The sequence below is a fragment of the Dunckerocampus dactyliophorus genome, chromosome 6 (genome assembly GCF_027744805.1).
Source record: "Dunckerocampus dactyliophorus isolate RoL2022-P2 chromosome 6, RoL_Ddac_1.1, whole genome shotgun sequence".
NCBI lineage: Eukaryota > Metazoa > Chordata > Actinopteri > Syngnathiformes > Syngnathidae > Dunckerocampus > Dunckerocampus dactyliophorus.
In genome coordinates, this window is record NC_072824.1 from 23,997,076 (window position 1) to 24,010,913 (window position 13,838).

The following is a 13,838-nucleotide window of genomic DNA, read 5'->3' on the forward strand; positions in this document are numbered from 1 at the left end:
CCGGCTTGTCCTTGTGGACCCAATCTTGTGCATCGTAATCGTCTCGTGGGTTGGGTGTGACACCCCTACTCACCAGAGATGTGAATTCCTCCTCCTCAGTCAGCCATTGTGGATGTAACTTGCCATGTTAGACAATTTTGCTCTGATCAACCAATGAGAGGACGGAAACGTCACTGCGGGCCAGCTAGCTGGTCCTAAGAAGCAAATCTGAAGTCTTATAATCTAAAAAAAACAGCCCCATTACAAATAGTGTGTATGTGAGAGCTGTCAACACTCCTGATTGTGAAGGCCCTGGGCAGATTACATGGATCTGGCAACACACCGAAGATGAAATGTGACTGGACAAAAACATCTAACGTATACACACACTACTGGAAGCTGTGCAGCCAAGAAACACGCAACTGAACAAAGCTAGAATACAATAGAATAGAAACTTTATGGTCACGGTCAAATAGTACAATGAAAGTGTCTGGGACTCTCTCCATTGCAGCATAATTACTAAACATAAATCTAAACATAAGGTGCAGTCTAAAATATAAATACCGATCTTAAAATATGTAAAATATAAAACAAGAAGGTGGATGTATAAAAGTACCCGACAAAGTGTGAAGTGACATTGCACATTAGGCTTTTGGGAATAAATTTATAAAATTTCATGGAAGAAATATTCAAATTGACATTGTAAATGTCTAAGTCAGTGCTTCTGATCGTGTATAGGCCAGCAGAGAAAGCTGTGCTGGCTCTGACTGCACACCACTGCTTTACACACTTATTTTTCAAATATTTTTTTCATTTGTGGAGAAAAACGAATTGTTCCTGAAATGATCTTGTTTTGTCACGCAGTGTTATTTTGCACTACGTCAAATTCAAAATGCACTTTAGCGTCTTTTCATTAATGGGGCTACATTAAAAAGTGACTAAATTACACCGTCAGCGCTGAGCAAAAGCTCCAGCGCATGCGTGTGTTACCTTGGGCGCGGCATTAATGCTAGGAGCAGGAAGAGGACGGGATATAAGTTAGCACCCTCTAGGCGACCGTGTAATCGTTTAAAACAGTCCCTTTAAATTTAAAATGTGAATAAATTGAATTCATTAAATAAATGATACTTGAGAAATTGCATTCAAAAATTTCCGCAATTTGGGTCGCCGCTCGTCATTGAAGGGTGACGGTGCGTGCTGCAACCAAACCAGCAGGGATCCACTGGTCTGGATGAGGTCATTGTCTAATTTGCTTAATTGGCCATGACATACATGTCATTTTTTATGTGGGAGACAAAAAGGGAAAAACTTTTTCTGTTTTCTTATGTCATAAGCTGGAAGCCTCAGTGAGTGCTTTCAGATTGGTTGGCCCACAGTATCACCATTCATGTTTGAGCCTCCAAAAGTGTCTAATAAGACCAGAAAAAGTCTCTAGTGTTGTCACTAGTCACTTTCTTAGTCTGAATACTCGCTAAATTTTGCGACAAAGTTGTGTATGTTGTGTGTTAATAAGCACAGTTATGATACCATTGACTGTACGGCGTTAGAACGACAAGCTACATTCACAGCGTTTATAAGCGGTGGGTGAACAGGTAGCGCAAATAAACTGGAAAAACTTCCGAAACCTTTAATTGGTCTCAGTCTGGATTGAACGCCTGAAATCAATTAACTTTTGCGACATTCTTGTTCACTGATATGCACTTGTGTGCATGTACACACACACACTGCTCTCGACATGTCCGAGCTCACACTCACACTCGGCGGAGACAGATCATCGTTCTCTTATTTATGTTTTATTACTAAATATTAGCAAATAACAAGCATAGAGGTCAAAGTGTGACTGTACAGCCCCAACGTGACAATCAAACTTAGACTTACAGTTACGCTGTATGCGGATGCAAGGGTTGCAATATGAAAATGTGCTCCGGACGTTGTAGAGAACAATGACATGAAAAAGAGGTAGTGATGCTGGATGTGGTGCTGGGAAAACACACTGGAAATATTCACAACATGGAAACCAAATGCACAGATATAAACAATACAATTCGAGTAAAACTGTACAACCTGGACTGTTTACTGCTGGGAGAAGGAATGATACATGTGGCAGTTGTGCTGCTTGCCTGACAGCAGTGGAGCCACTTGAAAGTGTGTCATTCATTTCCATCATTCTTTGTCAATTGTCATTTACAAAATAATGGATATTTACATATTTTCTCTGGTAAATCTACTTAACACTCACTTGAGTCTTCCATCTTCAGTTGTGTGTCTATTTACAAAAGTACGATTATGTTACAGTACAGATTTAACTCACATGAGGAAAAAATGACCTTAAAAGAACCTTTTGTGGTTGTATTTTGCACTGCACTGATATTTTGCCGGTCTCCATCCATCCATCCATCTTTCATACTGCTTCTTTATTTTGTTCAGGGTCCGTGGGGAGCTACATCCTGGACTGGTTAGGACTGGCCAGTCTATTGTAGGACACATTTTGCCCGTCGTTCTGCGCTAAATAATGTCACCAAAAAAACTATAAACTGAAGTGCACCCGACCTTAACTCTGATTGCAATGAAACCCAACAAATTTTGTATGGTATTGACTACTTTGACAACATGTGGCGACAAAAACAGTATATTCTCCATATGAATTCTTTGGCATCATAGCTTTTTACACTCTGCTGCCATTTTTGAGACATGGTGCACATATAATTGGGGAATAACCGCTCAACTGACTAGCTTATGGTGGCAATTAACCTTAACCTTGAGGAGGATCCACAAAGGTCTAACCACCAAATAGACTCCATCTTAAAGCCCTTGATCATGTTTATGTTCTCAAGAAGTCACATATAACAACATCATGTACACATCAAATATCAAATGGCAAGATTAGGGCAATGTGGGGCAAGATTCCAGTTACTACCTTTCAGTGCAGTGCAGCGCAGTTCTACACTGTGGCAAACCACAGCCACAATAATACACTCTCTGACTGCATCAATCACGACTGTCTTTGTAAATGCACACCTTCTTCGGCCATGAACAAAACACAGACTGAGAAATGGCTAAAAAATCTTGGGTGTCATTGTGAAAAGAGTACAGTGTAATCTCGGTTAGCGTCTGCCCCAGTTAGCATGCTCTACGATTAACGTCCAAAATTTACGCTACAATTTTGCCTTGGTTTGCCTGCGGTTGGCGTACAATGTGGCGCTCATCTTGTCGTGTTGTGAACACACTGCATGAATCCAACTGTATTTGTTTTTTATCACAAAATATCCTTCTTAGCATCCTATTAGCTAGCTAAACAAAATGGCAACCAGAGCCAGAAGTTACATTGCCATCTATGACATCAGCAGCAGTTGACAAACTTTTTTTTTTAACACAAAACACTTTTTTAATGGTTTTACAATGACACTAAGTCCCCAACCAACGAACACAATTGGTTCCAGACGACCGTTCCTAAGTCGAATTGTTCTCAAGTAAGGGAAAAGGTAATATTACCAATGATATAGGTACTACATGTACGTGTATACATATACAGTATATGTGTATGTATGTAAATATGAGTTTGGATGCAGTAGTAATATTAAACGAGGATAATTAATGAAAAAAAACAGTAAAAAAAAATGATATACTAATACGTAATGATAAATGTTATTTACCTTTGAAGAGGAGTGGTGGAGCATATGTAGTTGTGGTGGTGGAGGAGGAGTTATTGAAAAAAGGACAAATCGTCGTCCTTTTAGACTCTTCTAAAAGAGGTAGTGTTCTATGGGTGGTGTAGAATTAAGCAGGCCTATTAACTCTTCATAAACTTTAATCACACGCTCTGTCCAGGTTGTATCATAAAACTCTTAGCCTTCCTCTCTCCTCTTCCTCGTCTTCCTGTATCTGTTGGTCTCATTAGCAGTGTCACAGTGCCCTCTGCTGGTCAAGCATGTAGCAGTATAAATATGGACTTATAAGGCAAAACACATGAAAATATAGACCAGTCGGCTTGTGTTCGTATCTCCGAATGTTCACACGTCGGATGTTCGTTAAGTAGGGGACTTAGTGTATAGTTTTACATGCAAAGATACGATGTGGAAGAAGGTAAAAAAGTAACCTCAAATGTTCATTCATCGCTTTCATTCATCATACATAATTGTAAAACTATAAAAACATGTTTTATGTTAACAATTTTGACTTTCTGGAAGGGATTCATTGGATTTACATTATCCCTTGTGGGAAAATGAACGGTTAAAGTCTGTTTTGGTTTGAGTCGGACCCTCTGGAACGAATGACGCTAACCAAGGTTCCACTGTACTTCTCAATCATCTGTGCTGAAATTGGTAGAAAATCCCTTTTTTGTGTACTGTCACTCATTCTCCTGTCCTACATTGAGCTGAGCAAAGAAGGCCAGGAGGAAGCGTGTGTTCAGAGGTTGTGCGCTAGTACATGAGTGCTGCGTTGTAATTAAATGTCTGTTTCGTGCATGTCGTTTTAAATATTTGACTGACACACATCATGTCTATTCATGTACAGTCGTCATCCTCGAAGTGTGTTTTCTGCAAAACCTTGACATGGCGCTCGTAGATCTTGAGGGCGGGGCCCAGTCGGATTGACAGGCCAGTCAAAACGTCATTACGCTGCATGAGGAGAAGAGACTTCCCATCGATTTCCTAATGAAGACAGCAAAGCCATGTGGGAAGGCATGGAGATATGCACTACAGCAGTGGTTCCCAAACTTTTTACAAGGGCGTACCCCTTCAGACATTTGACCTCAAGCCATGTACTCCCTGCTCCTGCACACTTGAAAAAATACCTTTCTATCTTAATTATGTTGAAATATTGAAAATAATTGGTTAATTAATTCTATAGTAATTCCAGGTCAAAAATGTGTATTTTGCATGGTAATATTTTGGTAAAGTTGGACATGAGCACTGATGAATAGATAAGCAATCATCCAACACATCTTTTATTCCAGTCTGATGTTGGCATTCTTCCCTTCGACTGGCTTGAATTTGTTTAGCGTTTAAAGTTTAAGTCTGCATGTTAATTTAATACCGAACTGCAGCGCAAAATTTAACAATCATGATCTTAAATGCTCTTTTAAATGCTCTTAATGCACAAAATAATAATCAAACTTACTTATTTGTTCATATGATGCACACGGAGCAATTACCAACTTCACGCTCGGTCTCCTTTCGCCTCACGCCATGAGGCGTTCAGGTGCACTCGTTTGTGAGTGTTAGGCGCTAATTGTTTTTCATTTTTATTCACGTACTCCCTGCCACAATTGGCGTACCCCATTTTGGTAACCTAGGTACTACAGTATATCAACGTGCAGTCTATATGTGGCGCTTCCTGCTGGTGAGGAAAGGAGGTGCAGACTCACCTGTGTCCTAAAGGCAGCAGCCTGCTCGGGAAAACCAGCAGTAGTAAAATAAGTGACCACATCGGACACGGTCCAGTCCACAGGACTCCCGCTGGCCCCTTCCATCTTAATAAAGCTAGAAATATCAGCAAGAGAGGCTTTGAATTCATGTCTTGAATGAATACAATTAAATACAGGACAGGATGGTGGCACAAATCGTTCTGGAATGCATCATTTCATGCAACATTTCTTGGTAGGCCTGAAGAATTAACGATAAAACTACTACTTCTTTGCAAAGAAGTTTAACAGCTTTTTCAAACTTTTAAAACTAGGGCTGTCACGGCTGATTAAAATGTTTAATCAGATTAATCACAACTGTATTTACTGTATTTATTGACAGAAAGATAAATGACAGAGCACAACAACACAGGGTTGTTCCGAAAGAATGAACCAATTTCATTGCATGATATTTCATTAAGCAAAAGCAATAGAAAACTCCAGCCTAGTCACAAGTGTTCTACTCACAATCAAGTTTTATTTCCTATCCTAGGCTACATTCACACTGCAGGGTAAGATGCCCAATTCTGATTTTTTGGATAAAGTCCGATTTTATATGTGGTTGTTCACGTTATCAAAAAAATGTGACTTGTCAATGTGAACGCAAAGCGACATGCATGTGCAAAAGCACAACGTTGCATGCATTTCCGTGTGTTTCCAGAAGTAAAGATTGCTGAAGTGTGGGCTCTCCGTAACGCCTTTATGGCAATTTCATGGATTATGTGCAACGGGAGTCAATATTTTCTTAACCATCTGATTCCGCTTAGGAGATAAAGAAGGAAGAGGGCAAGAATTTTGGCTATGGCAATTTGTGGAGAACTTGCTAAGACGTCTCTTCCGAGGAGAGTGTGGGTGGCAGATATGGTGGGACATTGCCGTGACCCGCTCCACTGACACTTTTTAAAAACAATTTTCGGATGACAAAAATAAATTTTGCCTACATCCTATATAAAACTTCAATATACGTCACTGTCAATGTCAATGTTACAAATGACTGTGCTCACCCTCCATTGGTAACCCCACCGTTTATCCCTTGCTCTTCAGACAGGCCACTGTCTCTCGGGGAGGCGGTGGGTGTGAGCAGGCAAGACGACACGCCCACTTCTGTCTCACACCCAATACCTACCCATGAAAGAAAGACTCACTAATATCTGATCAAAGTACACTTCAATCAGCACACATACATTCTGAGATGGAGAGAGGAACTCACCATTAAAGCCTGACTGGGTGTTCTTCATTTGACCAATCTGCATGTAAAGAGAAGATTTTTAATACTGAAACCAATGACCCAAAAGCTAGCAACAGTGTCACAGGTGAAATGATGCTGAACCACCTGAGCATTGCCTGCCGATGCCAAACGAACCGGTTGAACACATTGCATTGAGACAACAGTGGGATACGATGGACGTGGAAATGAATACAATATGTGTCTGCTTGTGAAAATATAATCTATAAAAATCAATATCTATAGTAAATAGAAATATAACAACACTGATTTTTTTTAAAATGCGCAATTAATGTGTTCACGTCCTGTTAGTTTGGAGAACGGACATCGCACAGAAATGGACAAAGAAAAGGGTATTCTGGATGGTAAGTTTAGACTCAAAGCCCTGGAAGACAGGACATGGGACGAGATGGAACAGCACCCTGGAGATGATCATAGAAATCAAGAGTCACTGAGAGATTTCCTGGGGCTGCATGCGACCAGCGTCACTGTAGCAATGTTACATTGCCCCTTATTTACGTGCGCGTTCTGTTAGGAGAGTCCGTGGGGACGTCCTTAAAAATGCTATTTTTTCATATATAGGGTGGGTTTATTGTCATTCGTACACATGTTAGGTAGATTACTTTGTAGATTACAAACAAAGGTACCTTTAGTTGTATCAGGCATTAAAATGAACAAGAAACTGAAGAAACGAGGGTGGTCGGATCATTTTTTCCATGACTGTAGAGAGATGCCGCATCAAGCGCTGAGCCGTACGTCAACGTCACCGCCATATTGGATGTGTCAAGGCAGCGCTGTAAATAAATACAAGTAGACGTACTTACTTTCGCCGTTCTACAAAGAAATTTAGGTTAGTTCCTCTCGTTTATGCATTCACACACGCACTAATACCCTTCGGAAACAGTTAGGCACCAAAAACAATGTGACTGTTTTCAGTGTGATTTTTATTGTTTTTGGCGCCTAACTGTTTCCCAAGTATATTAGTGCGTGTGTGAAGGTATAAACGAGAGGAACTAACCTAAATTTCTTTGTAGAAAGGCGAAAGTAAGTACGTCTACTTGTCTACTTAACGGAAAGGCACTTTATGAAAGTAAGTACATTTACTTGTATTAATTTACAGCGCAGCCTTGACACATCCGATATGGCGGCGACGCTGACGTATCGCAGCAGTGTACAAACCCACTCGGTGCGGCGTCTGTCTATGTCTGTGCTTGTGTCGTCTTAATATGCGGGGTTAAATGCAGAAGTGAGCGCGCAAAAAAAGAGTGAATTTGTTAGCATCATCATTGCTGAACTACAGTCAGTTATACTAGACTCATCATAACCCAATAATAAAAAAATATGCCTGTATAATAGAGCAACTTTTAATTTTAATAAAAGACACACACACACACACACATTGAATGATGAAAATCTTGAACAACTATTTTATGAAATGACTTATGAAAGGACTCATTTTGACAATATATAAACCTTTTCAAGGCCCATTTGCTTGCTCAAATAACAAATTTAGCTCTTTTTTGAGTTGCCACTTACTTAAAAAGTGCTTAATGGTTGATAAATCCGCAGAAATCCGCCCATAAATCAATATGATAACATATCAGGAAAGGCCTCACTTCTCTGACTGTTGAACTCTGTGAGCGCCCTCTTTTGTACAACCTTGGGTACTGCAGCTATTGTGTTATTTCCATCCATCCATCTTCTATGCGGGACTGGTCGCCAGCCAATCGCAGGGCACATACAGACACGACCACACCTATTCATTCATACCTATGGACGATTTTGAGTCGCCAATTAACCTAACATACATGTTTTTGGAATGTGGGAGGAAACCGGAGTACCTGTAGAAAACCCACGCACGCACGGGGAGAACATGCAAACCAACGGAGATTCAAACCCAAATCTTCCCAATCTCCTGACTGTGTGGCCAACATGCTAACCACTAGGCCATGTTATTTATATAGTGTAATAACACATGGAGTTTATCTTGCTGATAACATTTGGCACGGTTCCAGTTGGATTTCCCATGAAGTCATGCTGCTATTAAAGTTAGATTGATTGTTGGAATAGAGTTTAAATGGACTTCATTGTTTATTTGCTTATCAACAAATTTCAGTGAAGTACCAAATCTTCTTAGGGCCATTCATCCATCTACCCATTTTCTACCACTTATCCTGTTCAGGATTGCAGGGAGCTGGAGCCTATCCCAGCTAACTTTGGGCAAAAGGCGGACTATGCCTTCTACTGGTCGCCAGTCAATCGCAGGACACATAGATCAGATCAACTTCTGACAATACATTGCGTAGCTAGTGGCCTAAACATGCTTAAAAAGCATCGGCATCTGTCTTTAATTAGTTCATATTTCACGGCTCTTGTGAATCAACCCTCATGTCGATGAGTTGCCATGAGAATGTAACCCATAACTCCTCGGTCAGCATGATCGACCCAGAGACCTGTCTTAGATCCGTATAAATGCTTCTTCAAGGATGCTAGTGTACACTGTAAACGACTGTACCTAAAAGTTCGGAATCACTTGCAAATTTGTTTTCCAAAGAACAATTGGAAATTCACCAAGAGTGAAGAGGTGACCCCAGGAAGCCGAACTCGAAGGCAGGCAAAGAACCTCAAAATTGGACTCACGGGTTTGTCTTAAACTAGGGGTGTCCAAAGTGCAGGCCGGGGGACATTTGCGGCCGGCAACTGTTTTTTTAATTGGCACGTGGCACATTCCAAAAACATAATTCACCAAGAAAACTAAAAAAAACAATAACAGCAGCAGCATACATAGAAAAATAAGCAGTCAAAATATTAATAAAAGTTTTTTTAATCTAAAATCTAAATTTCACGAGAATAATGTCGTTTTAATAGTTTTAACAGCATTTTAATAGCATAAAGGTTAAACATTACAGATAAAATCCGTTATGTTTTTATACAGTATATTTTTATAATATTATGGGGATGAGGTCAAAATATTATGAGAATAAAGTATTGTATTGCTGTACGTCAGTCTACTGTAATTTATATTTTTAACATCAATAGTTAAGATGCGAAATTATGCAGGTGGGATATATTTCTTGACAAAATGCATTGAGAAATAAGTTCAATTGTTTGCTTTTAATAAGTATCTTTAAAAACAGTGCTTTACCTGTGTGTCCAAAGGCACCTGATCAGGTGTGGCAAGTCTGTGTTCCACATGTGTAGTGTTGCATTGGGATGAGGAAGCACCCGATGGAGGCGAACACCCAGTCATAGCGAGGGGATCCGCACCTGGCAGGCCATCTGCACATGACAACATGGAGGAGGGACAAACCACTTAGCACTGATGCTTATAGTTCGTCACCAGCCACTTCATTAGGTACACTTGCATAAAAAAATGAGATCTAATACAAGACCAACTAGCTATATATTGAGCTATTAATTCGAAACTATATTTGTAGTGTACGGCATCATACTGAGACTTTTCCTGTACACTTCCTGTGCTGTACAAACACACACCTTTGTCACTATGTACATGCTGACGAGAACTCTCCTCCTCAGATGCTCTCTGGGCCTCAACATCTTCCTTGGATTCCTGCTTGAGATCTGCCAAGGTTGTCATGGCTACCAGGGATGGTCCTCCCTTCTCATTAGAACTCCTGGGATCCTCCTCTTCGTCATTGTCCTCCTGCACACCTTTTTCACCGGCTACATCCATCGGCTCGCTCTCCTGACGAGACTGCTGCAATGACATTTAAAAGTTGTCAGAATTGGCCGTCGTGACCGATTGTGATTGGACACACAAGGGCTGATTTTGACTTCCCTGCGGTGCTTCTGTCTGGGCCAGAAAGTGCAGATAGAGGGGTAAAAAACTCACATTAGATTGGTAAAAAGATGTGTGTCTCATAAAAAAAAACAAAAAAAACTGGGGGGTGTCTTGAAAGGAGCTGTGGACAAGAGATGCCCCCACAATCTGACCGATTTGGAGCACTTTTGCAGGGAAAAGTAAGCAAATATTGCCAGATGTGCCATGCTAATAGACTCCTATACCCTTCAAAAGATGAAAACTCTTGCATCACAAAAATGTGAGCTCTGATTTTTTGGAGAAGGCATTTTTGTGATGCAAATGTATGAATCTTTTGAACGCATATTGTTTTGAGAAGCCAAATTCTTTACTGAATTGTCCCCGGCAACTAAGTGGAAGTACGTTCTTCATCACTGAAATCTGACCAGAAGTGGACTTAGGAGACCAAGTGGGGGGTAAGTCGCTGTTATCGGACTACAATCCTGATGGGGATGTCATACAACTTCATGTCAAAAAATCCTAACTATCCCTTTCACTTTGTTTTCAGTGTAAATGTTGCTTGTTGTTGTCAGTCAAACTTGAGCGTGTTCTGACTGGCTCCACTCAAGGAGAGAGACAGGTTCAGCAGCCACCTTTCTCTGTGCTTTTGGTTGTTTTTTTTCCCTTTATGATGGACCATCTTTGTAATAACTTTGAGAACAGTGCAGGTTTGCTGTATTTTCACTCTGACTTCACTTGACGTCTAGCTAGGGACATGCTGGTTTGAACCCGTGATGAAAACAACCAGATGCGACGTCACGTGCAACCTTGCAATATGTGCCCTGTGATTGACAGGTGACCGGCCCACCTCTCACCCAAAGCCAGCTGGGATACACTCCAGCTCATCCGTGACCCTGATGAGAACAAGCCACATAGAAAATGGAAGGAAGGATGTTTGGGTGATACAAAGAACTGGATGATGAGGGGAACTTGTTAAATGCTGGGATGGTGATGGAAACAACCAAAGGTGAACATGTGATTATGCAAATTAGGAAGCAGCGTCGTGTACGTGGGTTCGGTCACCAGCTGGCCCACGTTGAGACAGACCCGCGTCGGCCCACCCATACGTCACTGATCCACTTCTCAACCAGAATCCTCTCGTGCACGCGCGATGCAGAGACGCTCTCGCAACATGCGCGCACGTTTGCATTTAGGAAACCGCTCTTGACCTATAATGTAACCCCCCACAAGCATATAAAATAATGATACAGACGCATTTAAATGAATAGTTTTTTGGGGAATGTACACAATAAACAGCACACATTCGGGAGTGGAGCGCGTCGCAGCACAGTGTGTGCGCCGTCTCGGAGAGTGGTCATTAATACAGCAGACAGCAGCTCTTCACCTCGCTGCACGACCCTGGACGTGTTGCAAATGTTAAGTTTCGTGTCGCCCACCTCTTTTTCGTGCTGCTTGTCCTTTGCAAGTCTCCCAGCGGACGCCCCCGTCGTCATCACTCCCCTCAGAGGAAGAGTAATGTTCCCGCAGCGGGTCCTGCGCAGCCTGCCGCCGGCCACCTCTCTCTCCATGACCACTTTGACTTTGCCCCTGGTCAGCTTCTCCTCGGAGAGACGCTCCTGGCTGCTCAGATAGCCCAGAATCTCTTTGAGACCAAGCGGCTTCACGGGGCCTCTGTTGGCGGCTTTGGTGGCGGTGGTGTCAGGCCCCCCCCGGAGGCTCCTCTCGGACAGGCTCTGGACCGAAGCCACCAGCCGATCGTCCAGGTCCAAGTTGGATCCGGTGCCCCCGCCCCCGACTGGAAGTTTGGGGCACAGGGGCACGTTGTGTTCTTGTCTGCTGGGTCCTCCTGTGTAACTTTGCTTGGCGGTGTCAGCTCCGGACGGACCTGGCTGCTGTTCATCATGCGCTCTTATTCTGTGGCCGGGACGGGCTTCTTCATCTTCTTCACAACCGCTCCCGACAGGGTAGCCCGCCTCCGCCACACCACTGTCTGCGAGGCTCCCCTTTCCGCTAATCGGGCTGGAGGGAGACTTGTGCTTCTTTTTGACGGGCGGTTGGTGAGCCGGGCTGGGCTCCGAATCCTCCTCCTGGTCGGTGAGGCTGAGCGCACTGTCGCCGTTGTTGTTGTTCAAAAGGTCCGCCGCCGCCTCTTCACTCTTCTTTCTGCTCTTCCTCTGCACCTTGGCCGCGTTCCGATACGAGATGGAGCCCTTGTAGCTAACTTTAAGCACAGCCTGCTCCTGGATCAGTTTCTCCAGTTCTTCCCTGGTTCGGTCCGGGTCTGACCCGTGTCGTCTGCGGACCATTCGACAAATCCTCTCGAGATCCGGACGCGCTTTCCTGGAGCGGAGAGAGTCGATTGTTTCCAGGATCCACTCTCGGTACTTGTTGGGTCCAGACATGTTCTCATGCACAGCCTTAATGCGGATGAGGTTCGGCTGTTGTTCCTCAAGTGGCGCTGCTGTGTCAACGCTGGGAAGCAGAGTGCGACTCCCCGGCTGGAGAAAGGCTACGGAAGCCTCTTTAGGACTTTGGCGTTCGTTGTCCACAACGTGCACTTAAGGTGGACGGAAGATGGCGCCCGTGTCTTCGGTACGGCCGCTACGGCTTTTAAGGTGGAACTCTCTCGCTTTTGGCGCATCACAGCTGCGTTCTTTGTTCACCTTGCCATCGTGTCCGGTCCACGGTGGAAACATAAAGACTGACGCGCCGTACGTGCATGTTGGTACGTGTTGGTCGCGTGGTGAGGGCACTGAGACGGCAAAGAGATGGGTGGAGGGCGGCTCGTTTGATGACGATGTTGATTGACACTTCAGAAAGGCCACGCATAACTTCAACAGAATTTCAGAATTAAAACTTTATTGGAATGATACTCATGTTGCAAAATAGTACACTCGTGTTTTTGTCACTGCTCTAGTGACTTCCCTTTGAAGTGTGTGTTCGTCAATGCGTGGGGTAAACATGGCTCACATTGGGATCGCTCATTCCCTTAAAAGTGCGACAATCTTTACCCGCATTGTGCCTGCTTTGAGGGGAAGTTGTACCACTGCAGAAACATCAAGGAGACACAATTTGGTATCATAACTTCAAATTTTTCATTTTGTCCAACATGATACAGCCAACAACACTGAATGGATGGAATACACAAATTATCAAGTCTCAACAAGTGGTCCAGAAGAGTATAATCATCACAAATAAATAATAATAACTGACACTGTGGATACCTCAGCCTTATTTGAATCAATATAACTTCATTGCTCAGCAGGTGGCTTATCAAATATAATATACCTTAATATGCTCCTTTACTGTATTGTTGGACTCGGTTAGTCTTTAAAACATGTGGCCACACAAAAGTTATCTTTCTTTGTTGTGATTCAGCTTGGGTATGGCAACGCCAATAATAAACATCCTGTCATAAAACAAACAAATTAGGGACAAATAAATGAGCT

General features: G+C 42.7%; 1 protein-coding gene across 2 annotated transcripts; it reads right to left on the reverse strand.

Moving 5' to 3' along the window:
- Positions 1-583: 583 nt before the first annotated feature.
- samd1b (sterile alpha motif domain containing 1b) lies at positions 584-13,459 on the reverse strand. Of its 2 annotated transcripts, none has more exons than XM_054779026.1 (7): positions 11,826-13,459; positions 10,104-10,326; positions 9,754-9,887; positions 6,594-6,630; positions 6,407-6,505; positions 5,348-5,462; positions 584-4,631 (listed from the first exon to the last, which is right to left on the reverse strand). In XM_054779026.1, exons 1-7 carry the CDS (start codon positions 12,789-12,791, stop codon positions 4,583-4,585), a joined length of 1,623 nt encoding a protein of 540 aa, XP_054635001.1. In that variant the 5' UTR covers positions 12,792-13,459; the 3' UTR covers positions 584-4,582. The 2 variants fall into 2 exon arrangements, with proteins under 2 accessions (XP_054635001.1, XP_054635000.1); XM_054779025.1 differs by having other exon boundaries at positions 6,388-6,505.
- Positions 13,460-13,838: the final 379 nt, after the last annotated feature.

Excerpts from the sequence above, each read along its gene's own strand:
- samd1b (XM_054779025.1), bottom strand. The coding sequence starts at position 12,791 with ATGTCTGGACCCAACAAGTACCGAGAGTGGATCCTGGAAACAATCGAC. Across the intron at positions 9,888-10,103 it reads GCATGTACATAGTGACAAAG|ATGGCCTGCCAGGTGCGGAT; the intron begins GTGTGTGTTTGT and ends TGTCATGTGCAG. Across the intron at positions 5,463-6,387 it reads GGTGGGGTTACCAATGGAGG|CTTTATTAAGATGGAAGGGG; the intron begins GTGAGCACAGTC and ends TGATATTTCTAG.